General features: G+C 37.3%; 1 protein-coding gene across 1 annotated transcript; it reads right to left on the bottom strand.

Moving 5' to 3' along the window:
- Window positions 1–2,486: 2,486 nt before the first annotated feature.
- On the bottom strand, window positions 2,487–3,911 carry LOC149260492 (GDSL esterase/lipase At4g01130-like). Its single transcript, XM_089459569.1, has 3 exons — window positions 3,900–3,911; window positions 3,179–3,641; window positions 2,487–2,860 (listed from the first exon to the last, which is right to left on the bottom strand). Exons 1-3 carry the CDS (start codon window positions 3,909–3,911, stop codon window positions 2,487–2,489), a joined length of 849 nt encoding a protein of 282 aa, XP_089315695.1.
- Window positions 3,912–24,097: the final 20,186 nt, after the last annotated feature.

Here is a 24,097-nt window from a genome sequence, read left to right as displayed (position 1 = left end):
TTGAAAATGGATCCACCTTTTTTAAGAGTTGATCTAGTCTATATACTCGTCGCACTTCATTTTATCCCATTTTCTTCTCTTAAACTTCTCTTTTCATTCTTTTTTTTCTAGTTTGTTTCCTCCTATTTGAATTCTCTCATGCATCCCCCTAGCAACTTCCCCTAAATCCTTCTTCTTATTCCAAGAATGGAGGTGAGACACCTCTTTAGTCTTCCTAGTCAGAATTTGCCTCCAAAATTTCTTAGGAGCTAGCTTAGAGAGGTGTAAGAGATTCCCTTGTCTTTGACGAATGTATTGCCTCTTTTTCCTTTTAGTTAGGGCTTTATATATTTTTATCTTGTCCATTTTAAGAGATTCATCAACAGCTTCCTTAATTGCTCTCCTTGCACTTTTACACTCTTTGTCATACCATGGATTGGTTTTGCTATTTCTTTTATTATTTGATATAGGAAAAATAATTTGCAAAATTTGATAACTAATTCTCTAAATCCCTTTCCAAGACTAACACTTGAAAAATCAATTAGGTAACAAACATGCTATTAGATAGAACTATTTGTTTCTTTATTTCACGAAACCAAATTGAAAAAATAATTTTATAAATTAAAAATCAATAATACAATCTTAGAAGCAGTTTAAACCTATTATTATAATCATGATGTGAAATTGAATAGCTAGATTCTTAGCACATCTAATATTCTCTTTTATTCTGCTATCAATGATATCATATTTTCCGACGTTTGATACATTGTGCAAGGCCTATCTATATAAAAGGATCCTGAAATACAAAAAATGGAGAACCTTTTCCCACGAGCATGTGTGTGCTTGACACAATAATACTTGCAACAACAAATATTCAATAAGATGCAGACACTTTTAAATTGGTTGTAATTTGGAGAACCTGATCTTTTTTCAACCTTTTGAACTCATTTCTGTATCAGCCATAGCCAATATTATGCTTTGACTTCCTTAAAATTTTCAATGGTTAGAAGAATAAATTACTGATTAGCAGAAATAGTAAGATATGTACAATTTTGGTTTTGTTAATATCACAGTTATGAGATCAAATTACATGTTATAAGTTTAGAAATTTAATTTAAGACATCATTAAATCATTATCCAATATAGCATACAACATTTAACCTTATAAATAGTGTTTTATTAGCACAGGGTCCACATTAATATATTATGTCATGGGACCTATAATATATTATGATAAAAGGGCGTAACCTGTGAAGGACAACGGTATAGCACCTGAAGATTCAAGATCCCTCCACCATATTTGCACCATTCATGGCACAATGGGTTTGATCGTATAATGGAATACTGTATCCACATCTACAGCTAGACTGGTGCTCCAATGACCAAAATCATATATTCACAGAATTTTGTTACAGTCGATGGGCAAAGAACCGTGGAAGTCTGAAAGTAAACAACAAATCTAGCCTGTTTCGTTTACTATTTTAACATTTTTGAACTTTTGGTGGTTATGTAAGGGGCATATCACTGTGATAAAATTTAAAGTAAATTATAGTAAGTAGCAAATCGTTCGATGTTACATGGCTATGATTACTCATCATAAATAGCAGACGTAAAGATGTTGTGCACATAAACAATATCAACTAGAAGAGAGGATATTTAGTTGTGTCAAAGGAAAATCATGAGATGTTGCATAGGGTCTTTTTGCCACTTTAACCTAAACATGAAATAGTGATCAAGAGGAGTTTGAAAGATATCCTAACCTTCAATGCTTTCATTTCTGACATTAATCAACCAAAGAAATGGCTCCGTGGTCTTCTCTGACCAATCAATCTGTATCATCATAGAAAACCAACATAAGAATCTAAGAAAGGCGAAAAAGGCTTTCAATCAAATGCAAATTTACAGTTAACAAAGAGACTTATGAGCAAAACCTGAAATGGACATTATCATTCAGATCCTCACGTCTATCCATTTGTTCAAACACTGTTTATAATTATAAATTAACGTCGTCATTTATGGCATTCGTTGGACTCGTCAGTGAGAGATCTTCAATCGGAAGAGGTTATCCAGGGACTGCTCTGCATCAAAACAAGTAATTATAAAAACAATAGGAGGGCACACAAGGCGTTCAATAGCATCCCAGGACGTATCTGTGGCAACACCTCTTCAAAATCCTGAAAATACCCGAAAGACAGCACGAATTTGGTTTGGTTGACTAGTGCCGGATCGGTTGCAAAGGACCATACATCCTGAACACATCCACCTCCCATGTTACCGGGCATGTCAACCATACACGCCTTTTAATGCGACCATTCCCAACTTCATTCCTTAATTTGGGATTAAATTTCGAAAGGGACAATGAACTCGAGTATGCTTTTATCATAAATGTGGGATGAACTAGAGCTCACAAGCTCCGAAGCCGGTCCAGCTTCGGAGCTTGTGAGCTCTAGTTTAGAACCAGTTTTGCAGACAGTGACGTTATTCATCACTGGTGAATTTAAGATTCATCATCCTGTTTTGTTTACTCTTAATTCCGTTTCATACTTTCTCAACATTGGGAGTAGGTACCACCATGCAGATGTGAATAACACTGCGGAGAGGCGCCCAGAGAAAACCAAACAAAATAGTGCAATTACAATAACAGTTGCATTCAAACTGGTGTCATAAGCCGTGGCCTGCCTCCTTCTCCTATATGATCCTTGCACCGCTCTCGCAGGTCTGGTGGGCCGATAATTAACGGCCACAACCCTTCTCATTTTTTTAGCTTTAGACTGAACACGATCATGATTACCAGTGGATCCAGTGGATCCACACTCTATGGCGTTGTTGTAATTATAGTTTCCCCCAACTCCGCAGCATGCTGTCGTGGGGGCCTTGAACCCTGCATTTATATACAGAGATTAGATAGTGTCTTTTTCAATGAAAATAATTCTCAGCAAAACTATACGTAATTCCCCACTATCCAGTGTGAAGTGGGCTGTATGACTTCAGTATATATACACCATAAAAATCTAGCTAGGACCTACACAGAAGGCCAATTTATTACAAAGTTCTGGTAACAGAAACACCAACTAATTGAACTAATAACTAAATTTTATGTATATACCACACCATTCATTCATTCACTTCCCATTTGGAGTATATACACGAATACAGAAAGAAGAGCGTGGGGATAAGAAGTATATAAAGAATTAAATACCATATTTGGAGGGATTGGCGAAGAAATCATAGATAATGTCGTACGTGTTGACGTAGATAATGTTGGCGTCTTTCAGTTGTTTGCGGATGGAGGAGAGCTGATATCGGAGGAGTGTGTTGAAATAGAGAACCGCGTCGTTGTAGTAAATGGAGCAGCCGTGCTTATCGAAGTCGTTGGAGGAATGGGAAAAGTAAGTGAGCCAGAAAGGACTGCAGCCTTGAGGCTGCACCCCACTCACCAGGATAGTCCTTGCTCCTTCATTGTACAGGGATTGCACAGCTCCTACAATAGACATTGCAACGTTTGGAAGAAAGCTCTTCTTCACCTGAGCGGTCGTGAGTTTGAGCTTCGTGTATGCGTAGCTGAAGTCATTGACCCCTATATCTATAGTGTAAATCCCGCTTCTGAATGCCTCCTCGCTTGGGAGATGATCTAGAGGACCTGAAACATTATTCCAGGAATTCTGAAATCAATATATTCAATTTAGCATTCAAAAACCTATTAGTATTGCTATTTAGATTGCTGAGATCTTTAGCAGTCAGTAGTTCAAATCCCAGGGGTAAGATATGTATATATAGTTACCACATTCCATGGAATCAGGCCAACTAGCATAAAAATTCAGTTCGTTTTATTTGATCGCTCATCATATAAAATTCCATCCAAATTCAAACTCAAAGCTTTAGTAAAATATGAAAGAGCATTTCTGCTATTTTAATATTACCATTCCTCTCATCGTATCACGAGCAAGGAGAGCAGCTCGGTAACCTCTTCGTTATGGATCAGTCAAGCAATCAGACATGGCTGGGAATGCTTCAAAATTACAAAACAAATATCTCATAATAGTTGTGAGATAATATCTAGGATAAATAATAGTTTACAAGTAAAATAGAAACAGCTAGAACAAGATAACTGATGTTGTGCTGGAGGCAGGCCTTTTAATTCGGCTGGTAGTTGTCTTCTGTAGTAACTCTACGCCGACTGCCTGTCTTAACTGTGCTCTTTAATTCTAACCTGATACACTTTAATTCTGATATGCTACTCTTTAATGCTGTTTTGACATACTTTAACCTGTTTTGACCCCTGCTCATCGTTGTATGGTAAAACGAAACTGCTAACGTGTCTTCTGATCATCTTTCCTCTGGCAATTTTTGTCTCTGAAGGTCCACTGGTTAAGGTAGCAATCTCCTTGTATATCCCTTTATTTCTTTTTTTTGCGAGCTTGGAAGTTCCTCGGTGTTGGTTTGGATTGTTTTAAGGAGGAATACTGCACTATGCAAGTTGAATAGCAGACTGCGGAGCTCGCGCTATAGCTTTTCTGGTTGGGCGATAGTTGAAAAACTGAAACTGTGAACTCGGAAGTTTTTTTTTTTAATTCTTGGAGCGTTGTATGCAGAAAAATATAGCAAAAATGACGATTTTACCCTTTTATTTGACAAAATAAAGTTTTGGCGGGATTTTTTTTTATTTGAAGGACGGATGACGTAAGCAGTACGGATAACGTCAACGGGAGTAGAGGACAGATGACAGGGCAGATGATGTGGCAGGTGACGTGGCGGGTAACATCAGCAAAGGGTGGTAAGCGATTTTGCCTGCACCGCTTTTGGGGCTGGGTGATTTTGGGCTAGAGGCGAGCGATCAAGCTGGATGAGCGACGCGTGGCAGAGTACGGGCGGAAAACCACCGCCCCCCCGTGGCTTAAGGCTCGGCGGTAAGGGGGGTGTGATATTTGTTATCAACCGTTGGATGAGCGAAGGTTGATCTGACGGCTGACAGGTTTTGAAAATGGCGGGAGGTTAATGTATGTGGGCCCGATGTATTTAAACTGTTTTTAATTGTATCGGGGCTGTTTTTATTGGTTCGGGACTCAGTTATTAATCAACCCAAATGGTTGATTAATCCCTTATGGCGCGCAACGGGAAGGGTTTGTTAACTAGTTTCAATTAAACTCATTAATCCATGTTTTATATACAGCGAATATGGTTATAGTTTAACTGGGGCGGGGTATGTAAAATATCGGGGTAGTGTTAATATTAACATAATACGGGAAGGGTAACGATTGTAAAGGATTTACATAATAAATGTTTAAAAGATTAATATGAATTTATGAAATGAACCAACACTAAGTTAAAATGTTTTTTTGCATTAAAACTTAGACTATAGTGGGAAAAAGGGATTTATGGGAAATTTTTTGCCATTTTCCTAAGTAAAATAGTGTTTTATTCAGGCAAACGTTATGAAATGGAATGAGTGGCTCATGAGTGATATTAAGAACAGATTCTTAATATTTTAGGGGGGAAATTAGTGAAATCTTTAGGGAAAAAGTATGGAGGGGAGTTAGTTATGTAACCTTGCCTCGCTTGAATTGCATTAGGTACAATGTCTGCCACTGCACCAGTAATAGGGATAAAGACTAACACATTCAGAGAAATAATCTATCACTAGTATCATTCTGCAACGTCAATCTACCTACCTTGCCTACTTTAGTCCTAGCATTTTTCCTTCTTTCTTCGGGTGCACTTAGACTAGCAAACCCTCATTAGCTTTCCTTTTCTTTTCATGGCAAGCCTACCTAAGTCTGCACTTATTACATCCAAGGGTTCAGATTTAACTGTTGAGCTCTTTTGTTTCTCTACCTATCTACTTATCTGTCAAGATTGAACAGTTTGGTCAGATTTTATTCTCTATCTCTAAAACATGAAATTCAAATATGAACTAGCCAAGATTAAGCTGTTGGACCATTCATCAATTGTGGCATAAATTAACAAGCTGCACACAATGCTTTATTTATAGAAAATGAAAAAGTAGTGGCATTTTGGACTTGCACACTTTCCTGTTCTTTCTTTGTTTGGAGTTCATTTCTTTCGCTTTTTTTTCTTTTTTGACCATTTTATTCTTTTTACTCTTTGATTTTTCTTTTAGGGCATACCCTCTTTACATTTTTTACATTTTTTGATAATATGGAAAACCTTTGCGACAAGGAAAGGGATGAACATATTACGGAACTCATCAAGTTAATCATGAAATATGACACCTATTGGTATAGGAGCATACTAGTGGCTCCACTTGGGGATGACTTTCCCTGGTGGAAAGTCAAGAATAGCAGGTCAGATGGCCTTCTGAATAACTTAGACCATGCTCTGAAATCTCTTTTTGCTGGTTGCTTTATTGTATATATGACAACACACTTGTGAAGCTTAGGGCCTTCTCTTCGGGCTTCAACTGCAGCAAGTTACTATCCAATCCAAACTATGACATTATTAAGGATATAGTATGTACATGTTAGAGTCAGAATACATCAAAAACTGGATCAAAGTAGTGTTTCAGCATTCGACCATTCACTGGTCTTTCTTCTGTTTTTGTACCATCAAGGCTCTTCAGAAAGTAAGTATTGTTCTCTTACAATGCCTGGATGATAAATGGCCCTTTCCACAGGAAGTCAAACTTCCCATGTTTTCCTTTGTCTTCTCTCCTGGAATCCCACCTTAGAACTTTGTTTCCAAGGTAGAAGTCTTCTGCGTTGGTTCTTTTATCAAAAATTTTATTGAGTTTTTCTTGCAACACTTGGGAATTTTGGTGCACTTCCTCTCTGGTCTGCTACAAATGGATGGTCTGATTTATTCTCCTTTGAATGTCATTGGGTTCCACCTGAATTTCTTGTAGTAATTTCATTACAGGAACTTCTAAAGATGAAGGAAATACAGCCTCCATGCCATAAACTAACTCATAAGGGCTAGTTCCAATAGATCTCTTTGTAGTAAGTATGTCTGCCATAGTGCATTTGTAAGTTTCTTGTGCCAGTTTTTCTTGTTCTCTTCCAACAATTTCTTAATAATATTAATTAGGCTTTTATTGAAAGATTCAGCTAGACCATTACCTTGAGGGTAATAGGCTGTGGAATGGCCTAAAGTGATATGGTATTTGTTACAGAAATTCATCATTTTCTTGGACTTGAAGGCAGCAGCATTTTCGGTTATGATCTTTTCAGGGCAACTAAATCTAGAGAGTATGTTGGTTTCTAGGAATCCTATAACCACTGTATCATTGGCTTGTCTAGAAGGAAGGGATTCTATTCATTTGGTGAAATAGTTTGTGGCAGTAAGAATCCATTTATGTTGGCCAGAAGAGAGAGGGTGTATTTCTCCAATGAAGTCCAAACCCCATTGTTAAAAGGGCTTCTCAGTGGAAATTGGTCTCAAGGGTAACAATTTCCTTTTGGCTTCAAAAATTTGGCATTTGTGGCAAGCAGTGACAAACTTCTTTACATCAGCGAACAAGGTTGGCCAGTAAAATCCAGCCCTTAGGATTTTGTCTGTTGTTGATTTCCAGTAAAGGTGTCCACCGCAGTCCTCTGCATGAATTTTTTTGAGAACTTTGTCAGCTTCTTCTTTTATTAAACAATTCAACAGAATACCTTCATGATTTTTGCAAAAAAGAGCATTATCTAAAATGCAAAATTTTTGAAGTTTTCATCTTTAAAAACCTTTTCTTTGTTCTGGATAACCCTGGAGGAGCTTGCAGGTTTAATAATACATGAATTATATCAGCATACCAAGGTGATTCTAAGAAGGCCTGGCTAATTTTTGGAGTCACCATCTCCTATTTATTATCCAGTTCATTAATATCCAGGGCTTAAAAGTTTGTTTCAGTCATGAGTTTAGCCAATCCCTGTCCTTTTATAAGCTTTGTAGGTTTTATTTCAATATCATACTCCAATATATTAGCTATCCATTTACCTCATTTGCCTTCAATTCCATCTTGAGTCAGGATGTTTTTGACAACAACATTTGGTACATAAGCTATTACATGGGAGTACAATATATAGACTTTGAAGTCTTGAATAGCTTTCACAAGAGCAAAAGCCTGTTTTTCCATGATTTTATAATTTAGAGGTGCATTTCTAAGTGCTTTATTGAAAAAGGCTATGGGTTTTTCACATCATTGATCATCTTTTTGCAGTAAAATAGCTGCTATAGTGTGTTCTGATGCAAATGAAAAAATTATGAAGTCTCTATCGAACTTTGGACTCGTAAGGATTGGTGTTTTGGTCAAAGCCATTTTAATTTCTTCAAATGCTTGTTTAGCTTCTACTGTACATTTAATCTTTGAATCCTTTTTTAACATATTGTTCAGCAATCTAATTAATTCAGCCAAATTAGATATGAATCTTCTCAAAAAATTAATCTTCCCTAAGAAAGCTTGAAGTTCTTTGACATTTTTGGGGTGGGGTATTTGCAGAATAGCTTTTATTCTAGCAGGATCAATTCTGATGCCATCTTTGAAGATGATATGGCTTAACAGTTTGCCTTCTTCTAGACCAAACAAAGACTTTTTAGGATTTAATGAAATGCCATACTTTCTGCATTTTAAAAACACTTGTCTCAAATGATCTAAATGTTGCTGATCTGATCTAGAAAACAGAGTCAGGTCATCTAGATATATATCCAAAAAATCGTGAATTTCTTTTGCAAAAGCTATGTCCATTACTCGTTGAAAGGTTGCCCCTGCATTCTTAAGTCCGAATGGCATTTTAACATATTTGAATGTACCCCATGGTGTTGTAAATGCAGTCTTTTATTGGTCATCAGGATGAACTAGAATCTGATTATAACCTGAAAACCCATCCAAAAGTGAAATCCTAGAAGCACCTACTACCCTTTGTAAAATATGATCCATCTTAGGTAAAGGGTAATTGTCTTTCAAAGAAACCTTGTTTACATTTCTTAAGTCAACACATCATCTGATTTCTCCTGTCTTCTTCCTTGTAGGCATTAAATTAGACACCCACTCTAAAAATCTGATTGGAGCAATTATCCCTGCATCATGCATTCGTTTGATTTCTTTTTCAATTAAAGGAAACAATACAAGGTTGATTCTTCTGAGCTTTTGTTTGAATGGTTTTTTATTTTCCTTGAGGGGTATTGTATGTTGAATTACAGAGGTGTCATAAGATTTCAAGTCTTCATAGCTCCAGGCAAAAACATCCTAGAATTCTTTGATCAGTTCAACATACTTGAGATTTTGATCAGGGGGCAAAGATTTAGAAAGTTTTACCATTTTTGGATTTTCTTCAGTTCCTATGTTGTAGTCTTCAATGTTTGCGTTTAGAGGTTCCATCTGGGGTTTCTTTGGAATATCATTGAAATCAAAGAGATCTTCCAAAGGAGTTAATCCTTTGGGCAAATGATTGTCTTTCAAATTGATAATTTCAGATTCTCCTTCAATAATCTCATCAACATCTTTTTCTTCAAGATCCTGTAATTCCTTTTTGGTAAATTCCGTTGGATGAAGCATTTGAGTTGCATTTTCTGCTGAAATATCTGTTTCTATCTGATTTGTTGGATCAAACTCACTAACTGTATCTCCATCTACGCTAGTGCTAGAAAATTCTTCTTCTAGGGTTAAAAAATTGTTGATCTGATTATCACTGTCAAACACTTGTCAGTTGTTTATATTATCAGGTATGGCTGGCCTGTGTCTAATTTTAGCTGTGAATGGATGATTTGGTTCAAATGGTAATTTACAGGTGCTGGCAAACATTACTAGGCTATGACCTTGCAAATTATGTTTTCTTGGAATTTTGGCAAGCTGAATTTATAAAAATGTATTGAGGATCTCCATAGTTGTTCCTCTGTACACTCTTAATCTGGTATCATTTGTTAAGAACTTCCCTTTTATCTGTTGAATGATCAAATCAGAAGCTCCTAGGACTGACACTCTAGTTGCTCCCAATTTCTTGACTAGTTTAAGACCTAGCAATAGAGCTTCATATTCAGCCATATTATTAGTGCACCTAAAGTTTAACCTGTAGGCATGGCCTTTAGCATGATTGTTTTCAAGATTGTGCACCTAGACTCTTGCTCCTGCTCCTAATTTGTTCACAGAACCATCAAATTCTAAGTACCAAAAGATTTCATGTTCATAATTAGTATCTGGAGTTTTAGGGATCTGTTCAATAGGGAGATCTGGTTTTTCAGTTTCTTTTGGTTTATCTGATGTCTCATGACTTTCAGAAATTTCTTGGATTCAGACACTAGACCTTTCATTTGCAATTTTTTCTGTTTCATTTGCTAAAACCTTTATTTCATGTGGGGGATCAATTTCAACGTTGTAAAGGATAAAAGAATCCATATCTGAATGTACTAAGTAGATAGGGAAATTTTGAGGTTTCTCTTGACTACTTACTACATACTTCATTAAGGTTTCTCTGTATAGTCTCTTGGGTTGACCAAACACTGAAATAGTAGCGTAAGACATGTCTAACTGTAGAGATCCTTGGAGCTTTGCACCCCAAGACCTAGACAATAGCATGCCATACTTTGGTGGAATATTAGCTACTACTATGTCCATTAAGATGGTTTTGGTAGGATATTGGACTAGTGACACACATAAGTCTTTGATTAAACCCAAACATTTGACCTGACTTGAATCAAAAGAGAAAAGATCTTTATATGGCCTGGTGATGTCAAGGTCAAGTCTCTCCATTACAGATTTAGGCATTAAGTTATGGGAAGCACCAGAATCAAACATGGCATTATGGAGTATTTTATCATGTATGTTTAAACCTACATAGAAAGGAGGAACTTCTCCCTCTACTGTTTTTCCATTTACTCTAGGGCCAAATATCAATTCAGGCTGGTCATCAAAAACATTTACTGAATCTTCGTTCACAGAAATTTTGAGTGATCTGCTGATTTAACTTCTATAGACATCATGTTTAGATAATTCTAATAAGGGAACAACTATCTTTAGTTTGCCTACTTCTGTCTCAAAATTAAAAGGTTTTTCGGTCTGAGTTCTTGTATTTCGGACCGTTGGATTTTTTGTGTTTCTCTCCTCTTCAGGAGTGGGATTATGGGCTGAAATTGTTTCCAAATCAAGTTCTGGAGGCTCTTCTACTTTTCCTTTAGAAGAAATAGAAGTGGAAGGTTGTATATTAGGTGGTTGATTATCTAATATATCTTCAACAATTGGGTTATCAGGGTTAGGACCTGTTTTAGAAAGAATATGTACAGGGGGGCATTGATCTTACCATTGTTAGGTTGCTTGGTATCTTTCTGTTTACTAGTTTCAAGGACATCTATCCTTCTGCTCCTTAGATTGTATTGTTTGTGGACTTCATAAATGGCTGTATCATATCCCTCTGTAAAGTCAAATGTTTCACCTGATTGAGTTTGGAATTGTTTAAGAATGTGAGCTTCTTGATCCTCTTGGGTCAAGAAAACTTGTTGTTCATTGTTGAGTCCCATCAGATTAATTTGAATGTCTTCTATTGGTTCATCAGAAGTTGAGGCTTCAACATAATTTTCTTGGAATGGGGGCCTAATATTTTAGTCAAGCCCTGTCTTTCCAGTGTTAGGATTTTGGTTCTTCCTGAAATTTGGATTTCTCCCAGTATTGCTTGGTTGACCATCCCAAGGGGATTTTCTCTCAATTGTTTCTACTCTATCTCCAAGTCTATCCATTCCTTTAATAATAGCATCTAATTTTTGTTCAAAGGCAGAAGGTTCTTCTTTGAAAGGTGTCATTCTTTCAGCTCTGGCTCTAGATCGTTTAGATATTAGATTGGCCTCAACACTGACAGTTATACTTTGCATTTCTTCTAAGTTTCGAGGAGCTCTTTCCCTAAGTTGGTATGCCATATCAGAATCAAATGCATCAGGGAATTTGATCAAGGCCAAACCTAGAGGAGGTCTGAGATTTTGAGGAATAGCATTGTAGACATTATTGAATATGGTATAGTAATCTTGGACAGTTTCTCGTGTTCCTCTTCTTAGGTTTTCATACTCTGACAAAATGTGGAGAGGATCTTTCTTCTTTTCCCATCTGTTCAAGAAGGTCTGATAAAGAGCTTGTGGGTCATTGATACTGTTTGCAGGGAGGGCTCTAAACTAGGTTCTAACATCTCTAGTTAAACTTTGAAAAAATACTTTCATTCTAACATCATCAGCATCAATCTCATAACTTTCAAAATAACCGGTCATTTTATTGGTATGTTGTTGAGCTGTGTAAGTGTCAGTACCTTCAAAAGAAGGGATTTTACTATGATAGTCTTGGGGCATAGCCCTTGGATTGGCGGGTAAGTTCAGGGGAGTATATCGGCTTGCTATGGTTGCAGAAATAGATGTGACAACTGGAGGAGTAGGGATAACAATGGGAATGTGTGTTGTGGGTGGAGGAGTGGAAAGGGTGGCTTGAGGTGCTAATGGTGAACTTGGAGAAGCTGTAGTAATCACAGAAAGGTTTGGTGTTTTTTCAGAGGTAAGATCAGATTGAATGGAGTTCTGCAAATGTTTGTCAAGGTGTGAAGTAACAACCTCACTCTGCAAATTTTCAATGAATATTGGATTTTGAACTGTGTGGGTTAACCCAGATTCTAAAAAGGTCTCAAATAAAGAGTTTTCAAAATACTTATCAAAAGGTTCGTCCTCAGGGTAGATCCACCTCACAAGACAGGATCTTGATCTGTATAGAGGCCGAGAACTAACATAATTTTCTTGGCTCTCTTGTCTTCTAAGAATCCTAGGAATCAGATTAGGATTTTCAAACACAGGCGGGGGATTAGGATCAGGATTTGATCTGGTGTAATGAATCTTTTCTGAAGCCAGTTTCTAGGTGTGTTTTTGGTTTTTTTTTTTCTTGAAATAGATTTGACAATACAACTTTAAAAGTCTCTTCTAGGAGGTTTTAGATGTGGGAATTTTGAACTTTCCTAAAGACTTTTATGAAAAGAGGAACTGATCAAGTATTTGAAACTAACTGTCCGATCTATAAGCTAGACCGGAGATAGATTGAAGTAGCTTTCATTTACTTCTGCAGTTGCAAAGCAACAACATTTCAAAGGCTACCTGACTAAATTTAGGCTCCATATGTAGCTTTTGAAATAAACAATGGTAACAAACAATTATTCAGGTCCCCAGTGGAGTCGCCAATGATGTTATCACTCAAGTTTTCCCCAAAGTTGTAAGAAAGGGAAGGATGCTGAGGTAACCACAGACCAATCTTTTAGATATGGAATCTAGCCAATTTGTACCCAGAGAGGACTCTCTTTTTATGATTTAGCTTTGTTTTTAAAGGTATTAGGCTAGTTATGAAGTTCAAGAGTTTTGTTTGAGTTTGGGTGGTGAGATTCAATAGAACAGAGGGGTAAAATAGAGTAGTTCAGTCCATTGGGCTGATAGATTCAAAGAAAGATGGCTTTCTCGATTTGGTTTCTTAACAGAGGATGGCTTCACAGAGCAAGCTAGTCAAATAGAGAACAAATAAATACTGAAAATAGATGGAATGGGCTCAAAAGGATGAAGGGCAGTTAAGAATCCTTCAACCTATTGAAAGAGGGAAAATGGATGATTACTGATAAGGAGCAGTTAAGTATTTTTTAACAAATAATCAACGTGAAAGAATCAGGGAACAGGAGCAACTAAGAGTTCACTGCTTATCCAAATTCTGAAGAAAACACAGAGAATAATAATGACTAAAAACAGAGTGCAATAAAGCATATTCTGAAATTAATCTTTTCATTATCATTTAGATTATGAAACACAGATGATATAATAAACAAGAAAACTGTAAAACACAAGAAATAGATGACTTATTGATCCAGTGGTTGATTCAAGAAATCTGTGACAAGTCTTCTTCTTCGATTCATCATCCAGTAGGCCATACAACAGTTTGATTCTGACAGCTCTTTATTCCAAAAACAGTATTACAGCAAAGTCTAGGAAAATCCACCCACCCTGCTCCAATGGAGGGGGTATTTATGCTTCAAAATTACAAAACAAATATCTCATAATAGCTGTGAGATAATATCTAGGATAAATAATAGTTTATAAGTAAAATAGAAACAACTAGAATAAGATAACTGATGTTGTGCTGGAGGCAGGCCCTTTAATTCGGCTGGCAGCTGTCTTCTGTAGTAACTCTGCGCCGGCTGCCTGTCTTAACTGTGCTCTTTAATTCTGACCTGATACACTTTAATTTTGATCTGCTACTCTTTAATGTTGTTTTGACATACTTTAACCTATTTTTACCCCTGCTCATCGCTGTCTGGTAAAATGAAATTGCTAACGTGTCTTCTGATCATCTTTCCTTTGGCAATTTGTGTCTCTGAAGGTTCACTGGTTAGGGTAGCAATCTCCCTGTATATCCCTTTATTTATTTATTTTCTGCGAGCTTGGAAGTCCTTCGGTGTTGGTTTGGACTGTTTTAAGGAGGAAGACTGCACTATGTAGGTTGAATGGTAGGATGCGGAGCTCGTGCTGTAGCTTTTCTGGTCGGGTGATAGTTGAAAAACTAGAACTGTGAACTCGAAAGTTTTTTTTTAATGCCTAGAGTGCTATATGCAGAAAAATATAGCAAAAATGACTATTTTACCCTTTTATTAAATTGACAAAATAAAGTTTTGGCGGGATTTTTTTTTATTTGAAGGATGGATGACGTAAGCAGAACGGATGATGTCAGCGGGAGTACGGGGCAGATGACATGGCAGATGACGTGGCAGGTGACATCAAAAAAGGGTGGTAAGCGTTTTTGCCCGGACCGCTTTTGGGGTTGGGTGGTTTTGGGCCGGAGGCGAGCGATCAGGCTGGATGAGCGACGCGTGGCAGAGTACGGGCGGAAAACCCCCCCCCCGGTTTAAGGCTTGGCGTTAAGGGGGGCGCGATATTTTTTATCAACCGTTGGATGAGCGAGGGTTGATTTGATGGCTGACGGGTTTTGAAGACGGCGGGAGGTTAATGTATGCGGGCCCGGTGTATTTAAACTGTTTTTAATTGTATCGGGGCTGTTTTCATTGGTTCAGGACTCGGTTATTAATCAACCCAAATGGTTGATTAATCCCTTATGGTGCACGGCGGGAAGGGTTTATTAACTAGTTTCAATTAAACTCATTAATCCACGTTTTATATACAACGAATATGGTTATAGTTTAACCGGGGCGGGGTATGTAAAATATCGGGGTAGTGTTAATATTAACATAATACGGGAAGGGTAACGATTGTAAAGGATTTATATAATAAATGTTTAAAAGATTAATATGAATTTATGAAATGAACCAGTGCTAAGTTAAAATGTTTTTTTGCATTAAAACTTAGGCTGTAGTGGGAAAAGGGGATTTATGGGAAATTTTTTTGCCATTTTCCTAAGTAAAATAGGGTTTTACTCATACAAACGTTATGAAATGGAATAAGTGGCTCATGAGTGATAATAAGAATAGATTCTTAATATTTTAGGGAGGAAATTAGTGAAATTTTTAGGGAAAAAATATGAAGGGGAGTTAGTTATGTAACCTTGCCTCGTTTGAACTGCATCAGGTACAATGTCCGCCACTGCACCAGTGATAGGGATAAAGACTAACACATTCAGAATCTATCACTAGTATCATTCTGCAACACCAATTTACCTACCCTACCTACTTTAGTTCTAGCATTTTTCCTTCTTTCTTCGGGTGCACTTAGACTAGAAAAACCTCATTAGCTTTCCTTTTCTTTTCATGGCAAGCCTACCTAAGTCTGCACTTATTACATCCAAGGGCTCAGATTTAACTGTTGAGCTCCTTTGTTTCTCTACCTATCTACTTATCTGCCAAGATTGAATAGTTTGGTCAGATTTTATTCTCTATCTCTAAAACATGAAATTCAAATACGAACTAGCCAAGATTAAGCTGTTGGGTCATTTATCAATTGTGGCATAAATTAACAAGCTGCACACAATGCCTTATTTATAGAAAATGAAAAAGTAGTGGCATTTTGGACTTGCACACTTTTCTGGTCTTTCTTTGTTTGGGGTTCATTTCTTTCGTTTTTCTTTTTCTTTTTTGACCATTTTATTCTTTTTACCCTTTGATTTTTCTTTTAGGGCATACCCTCTTTACATTTTTTACATTTTTTGATAATATGGAAAACCTTTGCGACAAGGAAAGGGATGAACATATTACGGAGCTCATCAAGTCAATCATGAAATATGACACCTATTGATATAGGAGCATAACAGTGGCTCCACTTGGGGATGGCTTTCCCTGGTGGAAAGTCAAGAACAGCAGGTCAGATGGCCTTCTGAATAACTTAGACCATGCTATGAAATCTCCTTTTGCTGGTTGCTTTATTGTATATATGAAACCACACTTGTGAAGCTTAAGGCCTTCTCTTCGGGCTTCAACTGCAACAAGTTACTATTCAATCCAAACTGTGACATTATTAACGATACAACTAGACCACAAACTCTCATCTCCACCGAGCACTAGTTTTATTCATCATATGGGGCATATGGCGGACTCAAAAAACTCTTATATTTGAGAAAGTGAAACCCAACATCTGGCGTACTTGCTGTAAAATTATAAATTTTCACCATGCGTATTGTGCACCTTCAACTCCAACTCTCCTGCACATTAATCCACCTTGCAACATTTGGGAAACATTCCTTGTAGGTTTCTTTGATGTGTCTTATTTATTCAATTTATGCAAATGTGGCATGGATATTTTAATAAATTCTGCACATTCTTATCTTTTCCACTCACATGGTTGGACTGGAACCAACATAAGAGCTGAACTCCTTGCCTTATGGCGATTTCTTCATTGTGCTAACTGGTTCATACTTTGGGAGATCAAGCATTTTGGAGACTCCAACGTTGTCACTGATTGGGCTAATGGGCATGGCTCACTGCACTCTCCATCTCTTGACAACTGAAAAACCAACATTAAAACATTGATCAAAGTATTTCGGTCCATCAACATTGCCCACATTTACAAGAGACAAAATGGGATTGCAGATTGACCATTAAAAGAAGGATGCTCAACGGACCCCAAATGAATACATTATCAGTCCTTCTTACATAAATTTTTGCTTGAGTCATATCGAGCTTTAAATCCCATTATCTGGACATGAATGCGGTGTTAGGTGCTTGGTATTGAGATAGATATCTCAACCCTTGGATGATAGACTCAATGAATAATCAAGCTGTATGGATAAGAGGGAAATTGTGTCTACCCATGACAAACCTGAAATTGGCTAAAAGAAAATCTGGATTCCTCCACAACATATCAGAGATATGAGGTAGAGCATACTCTATTTTAGGATGCAGAGGATGAAGAAGTACTGGTCCCTTACAATCATCTCACAAATGGTCTAACTATCACGTAGAGTTGTTGATTTACTCTCTCTTCACAAGGGATATAAGCATACACTGAGGACATAGATTATTTGCTTTATGTAACACATAGGAAGATATTATAGAACACAAATGTAATGAGTAAAACTAGATCCCCAGATCCAAGTAACAATGTATTTCTCTTACTTTCCATAATAGAAACGTTTTTTCTGTTGAAAAAAAAGCATCTATCGGTATGATAATCCTTCTTAATCTCAAATAAAAAACTGACAGTGTTGTTGATACTTTCTATTACTGAAACAATACTTCAATTTTGAAGTGGCTGAGGTTATTTAACTAAGTCGCCACCAAATACAGACTCAATATGTCTCTCCGTAGCTCTCTTTATTTTATTCTTATTTTTTATGACATGATTAGAAGAAAAGATGAAGATTTATGTGCTTAATTTAAACAAGAAAATAAATATTGATTTTTTTTATAATGCAGAGGAGGCATCTTTCCCATGTTGGAGTGTCTAAATGTTGAACATTTCCAAGTACGTTGTCTGGAACCTTTTCGGTTTTTGCAAGAAAGTATTCTACACATTTTCGTGTCAAGATTAGGATGCATTTTGAAAAAAGGGCCCCACTCCCCAAATCGATCTTATAATGCTGCATGTTTGGTTTTTGAAAATTGTTAGTGAATTTGCCATAGTCTAGTGTAACATATCATCTAAGCAACCTAAAGAGTATATTCCATGTCATTTTATTTATTTAGTAGATAAAGGCAAAAAAAAAGGTATAAGTTTCTTTATATTCAACTCCAAAACATAGGCATTACTTACAGTGTTTTGATCAGGGGGAATTGTTGGAAATAATAATCCCAACCACCGCAATAAACAACTTGACAACAGCCATACATGTCAGACACTTTTGCAGGTTGCGTCTCTGTTTGAAGACATTTTTGCAGGTTGCGTCTCAGCATGAAGATAGAAGGTTTGAAGTCAGACACGAACCATTCAAAAACCCAACAAAGACATTTAAAGAATTTATGTACTTAGGTAAACATATATGGGCAAGCATTAATTCAACAACCTTGCCTAGACTCCAGAAACCCCTGCGCGACTCTGATCACACTCAACAACAACATCAAATAATTTCGCTCTGTCATGCATTAAATGTAAAACTGTATGTTGAGTTGTATATGAATGTAAAAGTCATTTTGTAAGGGTTAGACTGTGTAGAGAAGTTAGAGAGTAAGAAGTAAGAAAAGAGCGCAAGTCTTTGTGGAGAACATGGTGGAACAATTTTTGGTGGGCGCATGAAAACAACTATGTTTTACTATGTGTTACTCCGCGTAAGTTTAAATCTGTGTAAAATTTTATTTTATTTTGTAAATGAGCCACAGTCTCATGTAGATGTATTTTCATGTTTAAGAAATGAATACTAAGTCTTAGTGTGTTGCTCCAAACCTGTCTTGTTATTTTTGCTGTGAGAATTCATTAAGTCTCTGGAATAGTTCCGAGGTACGCGAAATCCAAGTATGGGAAGTTAGCCTTGCCGTGTGCGAAGGTAGCTCCACAAAATCTGCTTCGTGGCTGGCGAACCTAGTTTCACCAAAGTAGCTTCGGGAAAGTCATAAATCCCTGCCTCTCCCCTCATCGAATACGAAAATTAAATTCGCCAAATATTTCTAACATGGTATCAGAGCAGGTTAAACTCTGTTAGTGTAAAACCAAGTGTTTTTACTAACAGTAAAAATTGGTTTTGAGTGCGCATTATTTTTAGCATATTTACCAGCAGGTAGAAAGTTTGTTTTTACGCTTAGAAATGGAAACATCAAGCACAATCTCGACTAATCCTCAAATACCTCAGTTTAATGGCAAAAATTATGATTATTGGACTATTACAATGAAGGCCCTATTTTCTTCTCATGACATTTGGGATTTGGTGGAGAATGGTTTTCAAGAACCACCAGATGCAGCAGCATACAATGCCTTATCTCAACCAGAAAGAGATGTGCTAAGGGACAACAGGAAGAAGGATTCAAAAACCCTGTTTTATATCTTTCAAGCAGTTCATGAAAGTATTTTCCCAAGGGTTGCAGCAACAATGAAGTCCAAGCAAGCATGGGACATCCTCCAGACAGCCTACCAAGGCATGGCAAAAGTCAAGACAACAAAGCTGCAAATGTTGAGGAGAGATTTTGAAACACTTTGTATGAAAGAGTCTGATAATATAGACTCATTTTTTACACATGTAAGTGGGTTGGTTACTCAAATCAGGTCTCATGGTGAGACACTTGAGGAAAGAAGAATAGTTGAGAAATTTTTGAGAAGTCTGCCAGCAAGGTTTGATGCCATTGTTGTGGCCATAGAAGAGACAAAGGATTTCTCACAATTTTCAGTGGATGAGCTTAATGCATCACTGATTTCTCATGAACATAGACTGAATAGAGCATCAAGCTCTTCATTGGAGCATGCCTTCAAGACTCAAGTATCATTTGGTCAAGGTCGAGGCAGAGGAAGAGAAAGAAGCTCACACAGAGGTGGAAGAAGCAGCCCTTCAAGCTCAAATGGAAGAGGCAGCAATCAAAATCCAAGTCAAGGCCCAAGTCAAAATCAAGCACAAGGTCAAAGGTATAATAAATCTCAAGTCCAATGTCATTACTGTAAGAAGTATGGTCATTATGCAAATGAATGTAGAAAGAAGCAATATGACATTAGTAACAAACCAAGTGCAAATTTCACAAGAGAAAATCAGAACCATGATAGCATGTTTCTAGCTTGTAATGTAGCACAAGAAAAACAGAGTGATATATGGTATCTAGATTCAGGGTGTAGTAACCACATGTCAAGAAACATAGAAATGTTTTCTGATCTAGATGAAAGTGTGAAATCTGAAGTGACATTAGGGACTAATAGCAAAGGTCTCTGTCATGGCAAAAGGAAGAGTTAATATCCTAACAAAGAAGGGGGAGAAGAAATACATCTCTGATGTTTACTTTGTCCATGATCTGAAACATAATCTCATAAGCGTTGGACAGTTCATACAAAAAGGCTACAATGTCTTCTTCAAAAATGATGTGTGCACAATTTTGGATAGGCCTCCAAGCAGATAGTTGATTGCAAAGGTTCAGATGATAGACAATAGAATGTTTCCCCTGAAAATAATATCAGATTTGTAGAAAGAAGGTGCACAAGCACAACTATCTATGAACTCACAAGAAAATGGAAGAAAAGGGGCAACTATCACATAAGTAAACTTTCAAACAAAGGTAAAAGATGAAAACTGGTTATGGCACTTGAGATTTGGACATATCAACTTTGGAGATTTGAATTTCCTTCATAGAAAAGGCATGGTGAAAGGTTTACCACTTATAGAAAAACCAGACAACATATGTGAAGGATGTATCTTGGGCAAGCAACATAGAGAGACATTTCCAGCAAGAAAGTCAGTGAGGGCAAAGGCACCTTTGGAGATTGTCCATTCAGATTTATGTGGACCAATGCAGACACCATCAATTGGTGGCAGTCACTATGTACTGACCTTCATAGATGACTACACAAGGAAGACATGGGTCTTTCTCCTAAAACAGAAAAGTGAAGTGTTTGAGCGCTTTTGCCAATACAAGCCTCTTGTTGAAAAGAAAAGCAGACATTTCATCAAAGTCCTTAGGACAGATAAAGGTGGAGAATACATCTCAAATGACTTCCTTCGCTTTTGCAAGGAACATGGAATTCATAAGCAGTTTACAACAAGATATATACCGCAGAAAAATGTTGTGGCAGAAAGGAAGAATAGGACCATTATGGAGATGGCAAGGAGTATGTTGAAGGCAAAACATTTGCCAAATGACTATTGGCCTGAAGCTATCGCTTGTGCAACATATATCTTGAATAGATGTCCAACCAAAAGTGTCCAGAACATTATTCCTAACGAAGCATGGAGTGGAAGAAAACATAGTGTCACTCACATGAGAGTTTTTGGATGTGTGGCTTATGCACATGTCCTGGATGAGTTGAGAAAGAAGTTGGATAGCAAGGGGGAGAAATGCATATTTGTTGGATACAGTGATGAATCCAAGGCATACAAACTCTTCAATCCATTAACCAAAAAGGTCATAATCAACAGAGATGTGTAGTTCATAGAAGAAGAAGCATGGGATGGAAGTTTAAAAAAGACAATCAATGTCAAAGCATGCATACCACATGAGGACAGAGAGAAATTAACAACAGCATGTAATTCCTCAATAGTGACTCCCTCTACTCCTATTCAAGTGCAACAAAGTAGGCAGCAAGCAATGCCATCAACAAATAATAGGACAATTTCGCACAGCCAAGCAAGTGCTTCTCCAAGCACACCGCAAAGCGCAACACCAAGTGAAATATCAAGTCCATCTTCAGCAAGCACAAGAAGGCCAAAATTCAAAAATTTAAATGAAATTTATGAGCAAGATGAAGTCGATAGTGGCGCATGTCTGAATTCCTTATTTGCATTATTTTCCGAAAGGAAAACATGTTAGTGGGGTGAAATAGGTCTATAAGACCAAAAGTAACATTGAGGGAAAGGTTGAAAGGCACAAAGCAAGGCTAGTTGTCAAAGGATACAAGCAGCAACATGGAAGAGATTACACATAGTCTCGCGGATGGAGACAATGCGCGCAGTTGTGGCAATTGCCGCGGAGCATAAATGGACAGTGTATCAGATGGACATAAAGTCAACGTTCTTGAATGGAGTGCTGAAAGAGGAAGTGTATGTCGCGCAACCACCTAGTTATGAGATTGAAGGACGAGAAGACAAAGTATATTGGTTGAAGAAAGCTCTTTATGAATTGAAGCAAGCACCGCGTGCATGGTACAATAGGGTAGATGCTTACTTGTTGAACAATGGTTTCGACAAATGTGACGATGAGCCTACTCTCTACATCAAAGAGAGCGAAGGTAAGATTCTCATTTTCGTCTTATATGTAGATGATTTGATCTTTATAGGCAGTGATGATTTCCTCATCGCTGATTTTAAACAAGTAATGAAGAGTGAGTTTGAAATGACTGACTTGGGATTGCTAAGATATTTTTTGGGCATAGAAGTGAAGCAAACAGAAAATGGCATTTTTATCTCTCAAGAAAAGTATGTGGCAGAAATTTTGGAGAGGTTTAAAATGCAGAACAACAAGTCTGCACCAACTCCAACTGTCATAGGGTTGAAGTTGAGCAAAGAAGATTGCAGCAGCAATGTCAATCCGACATTATACAAAATCATGATAGGCAGCTTGATGTATTTGACCACCACTAGGCCGGATATAATGTATGCAGTAAGTTTGGTGTCAAGATTCATGGAGACACCCAAGGAGACACATTGGCAAGCAACGAAAAGGATTTTGAGGTATGTCAATGGGACAAAATAGTATGGCATTTTGTACACAGCAACCAATGATTTCAGGCTGGTTGGTTATACTAACAGTGATTGGGCAGGCAGTTTCGATGATAGAAAGAGCACGTCAGGATATGTTTTTCATTTGGGTTTCGGAGCCATTTCATGGGCCTCCAAGAAGCAGTCAATAGTGTCACTGTCAACAGCAGAAGCCTAATATGTCGCAACAACAATAACAACATGTTAGGCAGTTTGGATGAGAAGGATGTTGCAGGATCTTCGTCACGACCAAGAGGGCACGACAACTATTTTCTGCGACAACAGCTTAGCAATTGCATTGTCAAAGAATTATGTCTTCCACAAAAGGACCAAGCATATTGATGCTAAATATCATTTTATTAGAGAGTTGATTAACAATGATGAAATTGTGTTGCACCATTGCAGGTCACAGGAACAACTTGTTATATTTTCACAAAGCCATTGGCAGGAGAAAATTTTGTTTATCTTAGAAACTATTTGGGAATTGTCAATGGCAACAGTTGTGATTAAGGGGGAGTGTTGGAAATAATAATCCCAACCACCGCAATAAACGGCCTAACAGCAGCCATACATGTTAGAAACTTTTGCAGCCATACATGTCAGACACTTTTGCAGGTTGCGTCTCAGTGTGAAGATAGAAGGTCTGAAGTCAGATGCGAACCATTCAAAAACCCAGCAAAGGCATTTAAAAAATTTATGTACTTAGGTAAATAGATATGGGCAAGCATTAATTCAACAACCTTGCCCAGACTCCAGAAACACCTACGCGACTCTGATCACACTCAACAACAACATCAAAATTAATTTCGCTCTGTCATGAATTAAATGTAAAATTGTATGTTGAGTTATATATGAATGTAAAAGTCATTTTGTAAGGGTTAGACTATGTAGAGAGGTTAGAGAGTAAGAAGTAAGAAGAGAGCGCAAGTCTCTGTGGAGAAAATGATGGAGCAATTTTTGGTGGGTTGAAAACAACATTTACCCTGTTTTACTATGTGTTACTCTACGTAAGTTTAAATTTGTGTAAAATTTTATTTTATTTTGTAAATGCGCCGCAGTCTCATGTAGATGTATTTTCATGTTTAAGAAATGAATACTAAGTTTTAGTGTGTTGCTCCAAACCTATCTTGTTATTTTTGTTGTGAGGATTCATTAAGTCTTTGGAATAGTTCCAAGGTGCGCGAAATCCAAGTCTGGGAAAGTAGCCTCACAGTGCATGAAGGTAGCTCCGCAAAATCTTCTTCGTAGCTCGCGAACCTAGTTTTGCGAAAGTAGCTTCACGAAATTCATAACTCTCTGCCTCTCCCCTCCACGAAAACAAAAATTAAATTCGCCAAGTATTTCTAACAAGAATAACAGGACACAAAGAAGACGATGGGCATTAGTGGCAATGTTTTGATCAGAGGGAATATCAGGACACGGAGAAGA

This window comes from Pinus tabuliformis, chromosome 6 (genome assembly GCF_031772625.1).
Source record: "Pinus tabuliformis cultivar Carrire ecotype Pingquan chromosome 6, CPIR1, whole genome shotgun sequence".
In the NCBI taxonomy this organism is placed as follows: domain Eukaryota; kingdom Viridiplantae; phylum Streptophyta; class Pinopsida; order Pinales; family Pinaceae; genus Pinus; species Pinus tabuliformis.
The sequence above is the reverse complement of the archived record's forward strand: the minus strand, read 5'-3'. Positions and strand labels throughout refer to the sequence as shown.

Excerpts from the sequence above, each read along its gene's own strand:
- LOC149260492 (XM_089459569.1), bottom strand. Across the intron at positions 2,861-3,178 it reads CGCCAATCCCTCCAAATATG|GGTTCAAGGCCCCCACGACA; the intron begins GTATTTAATTCT and ends ATATAAATGCAG.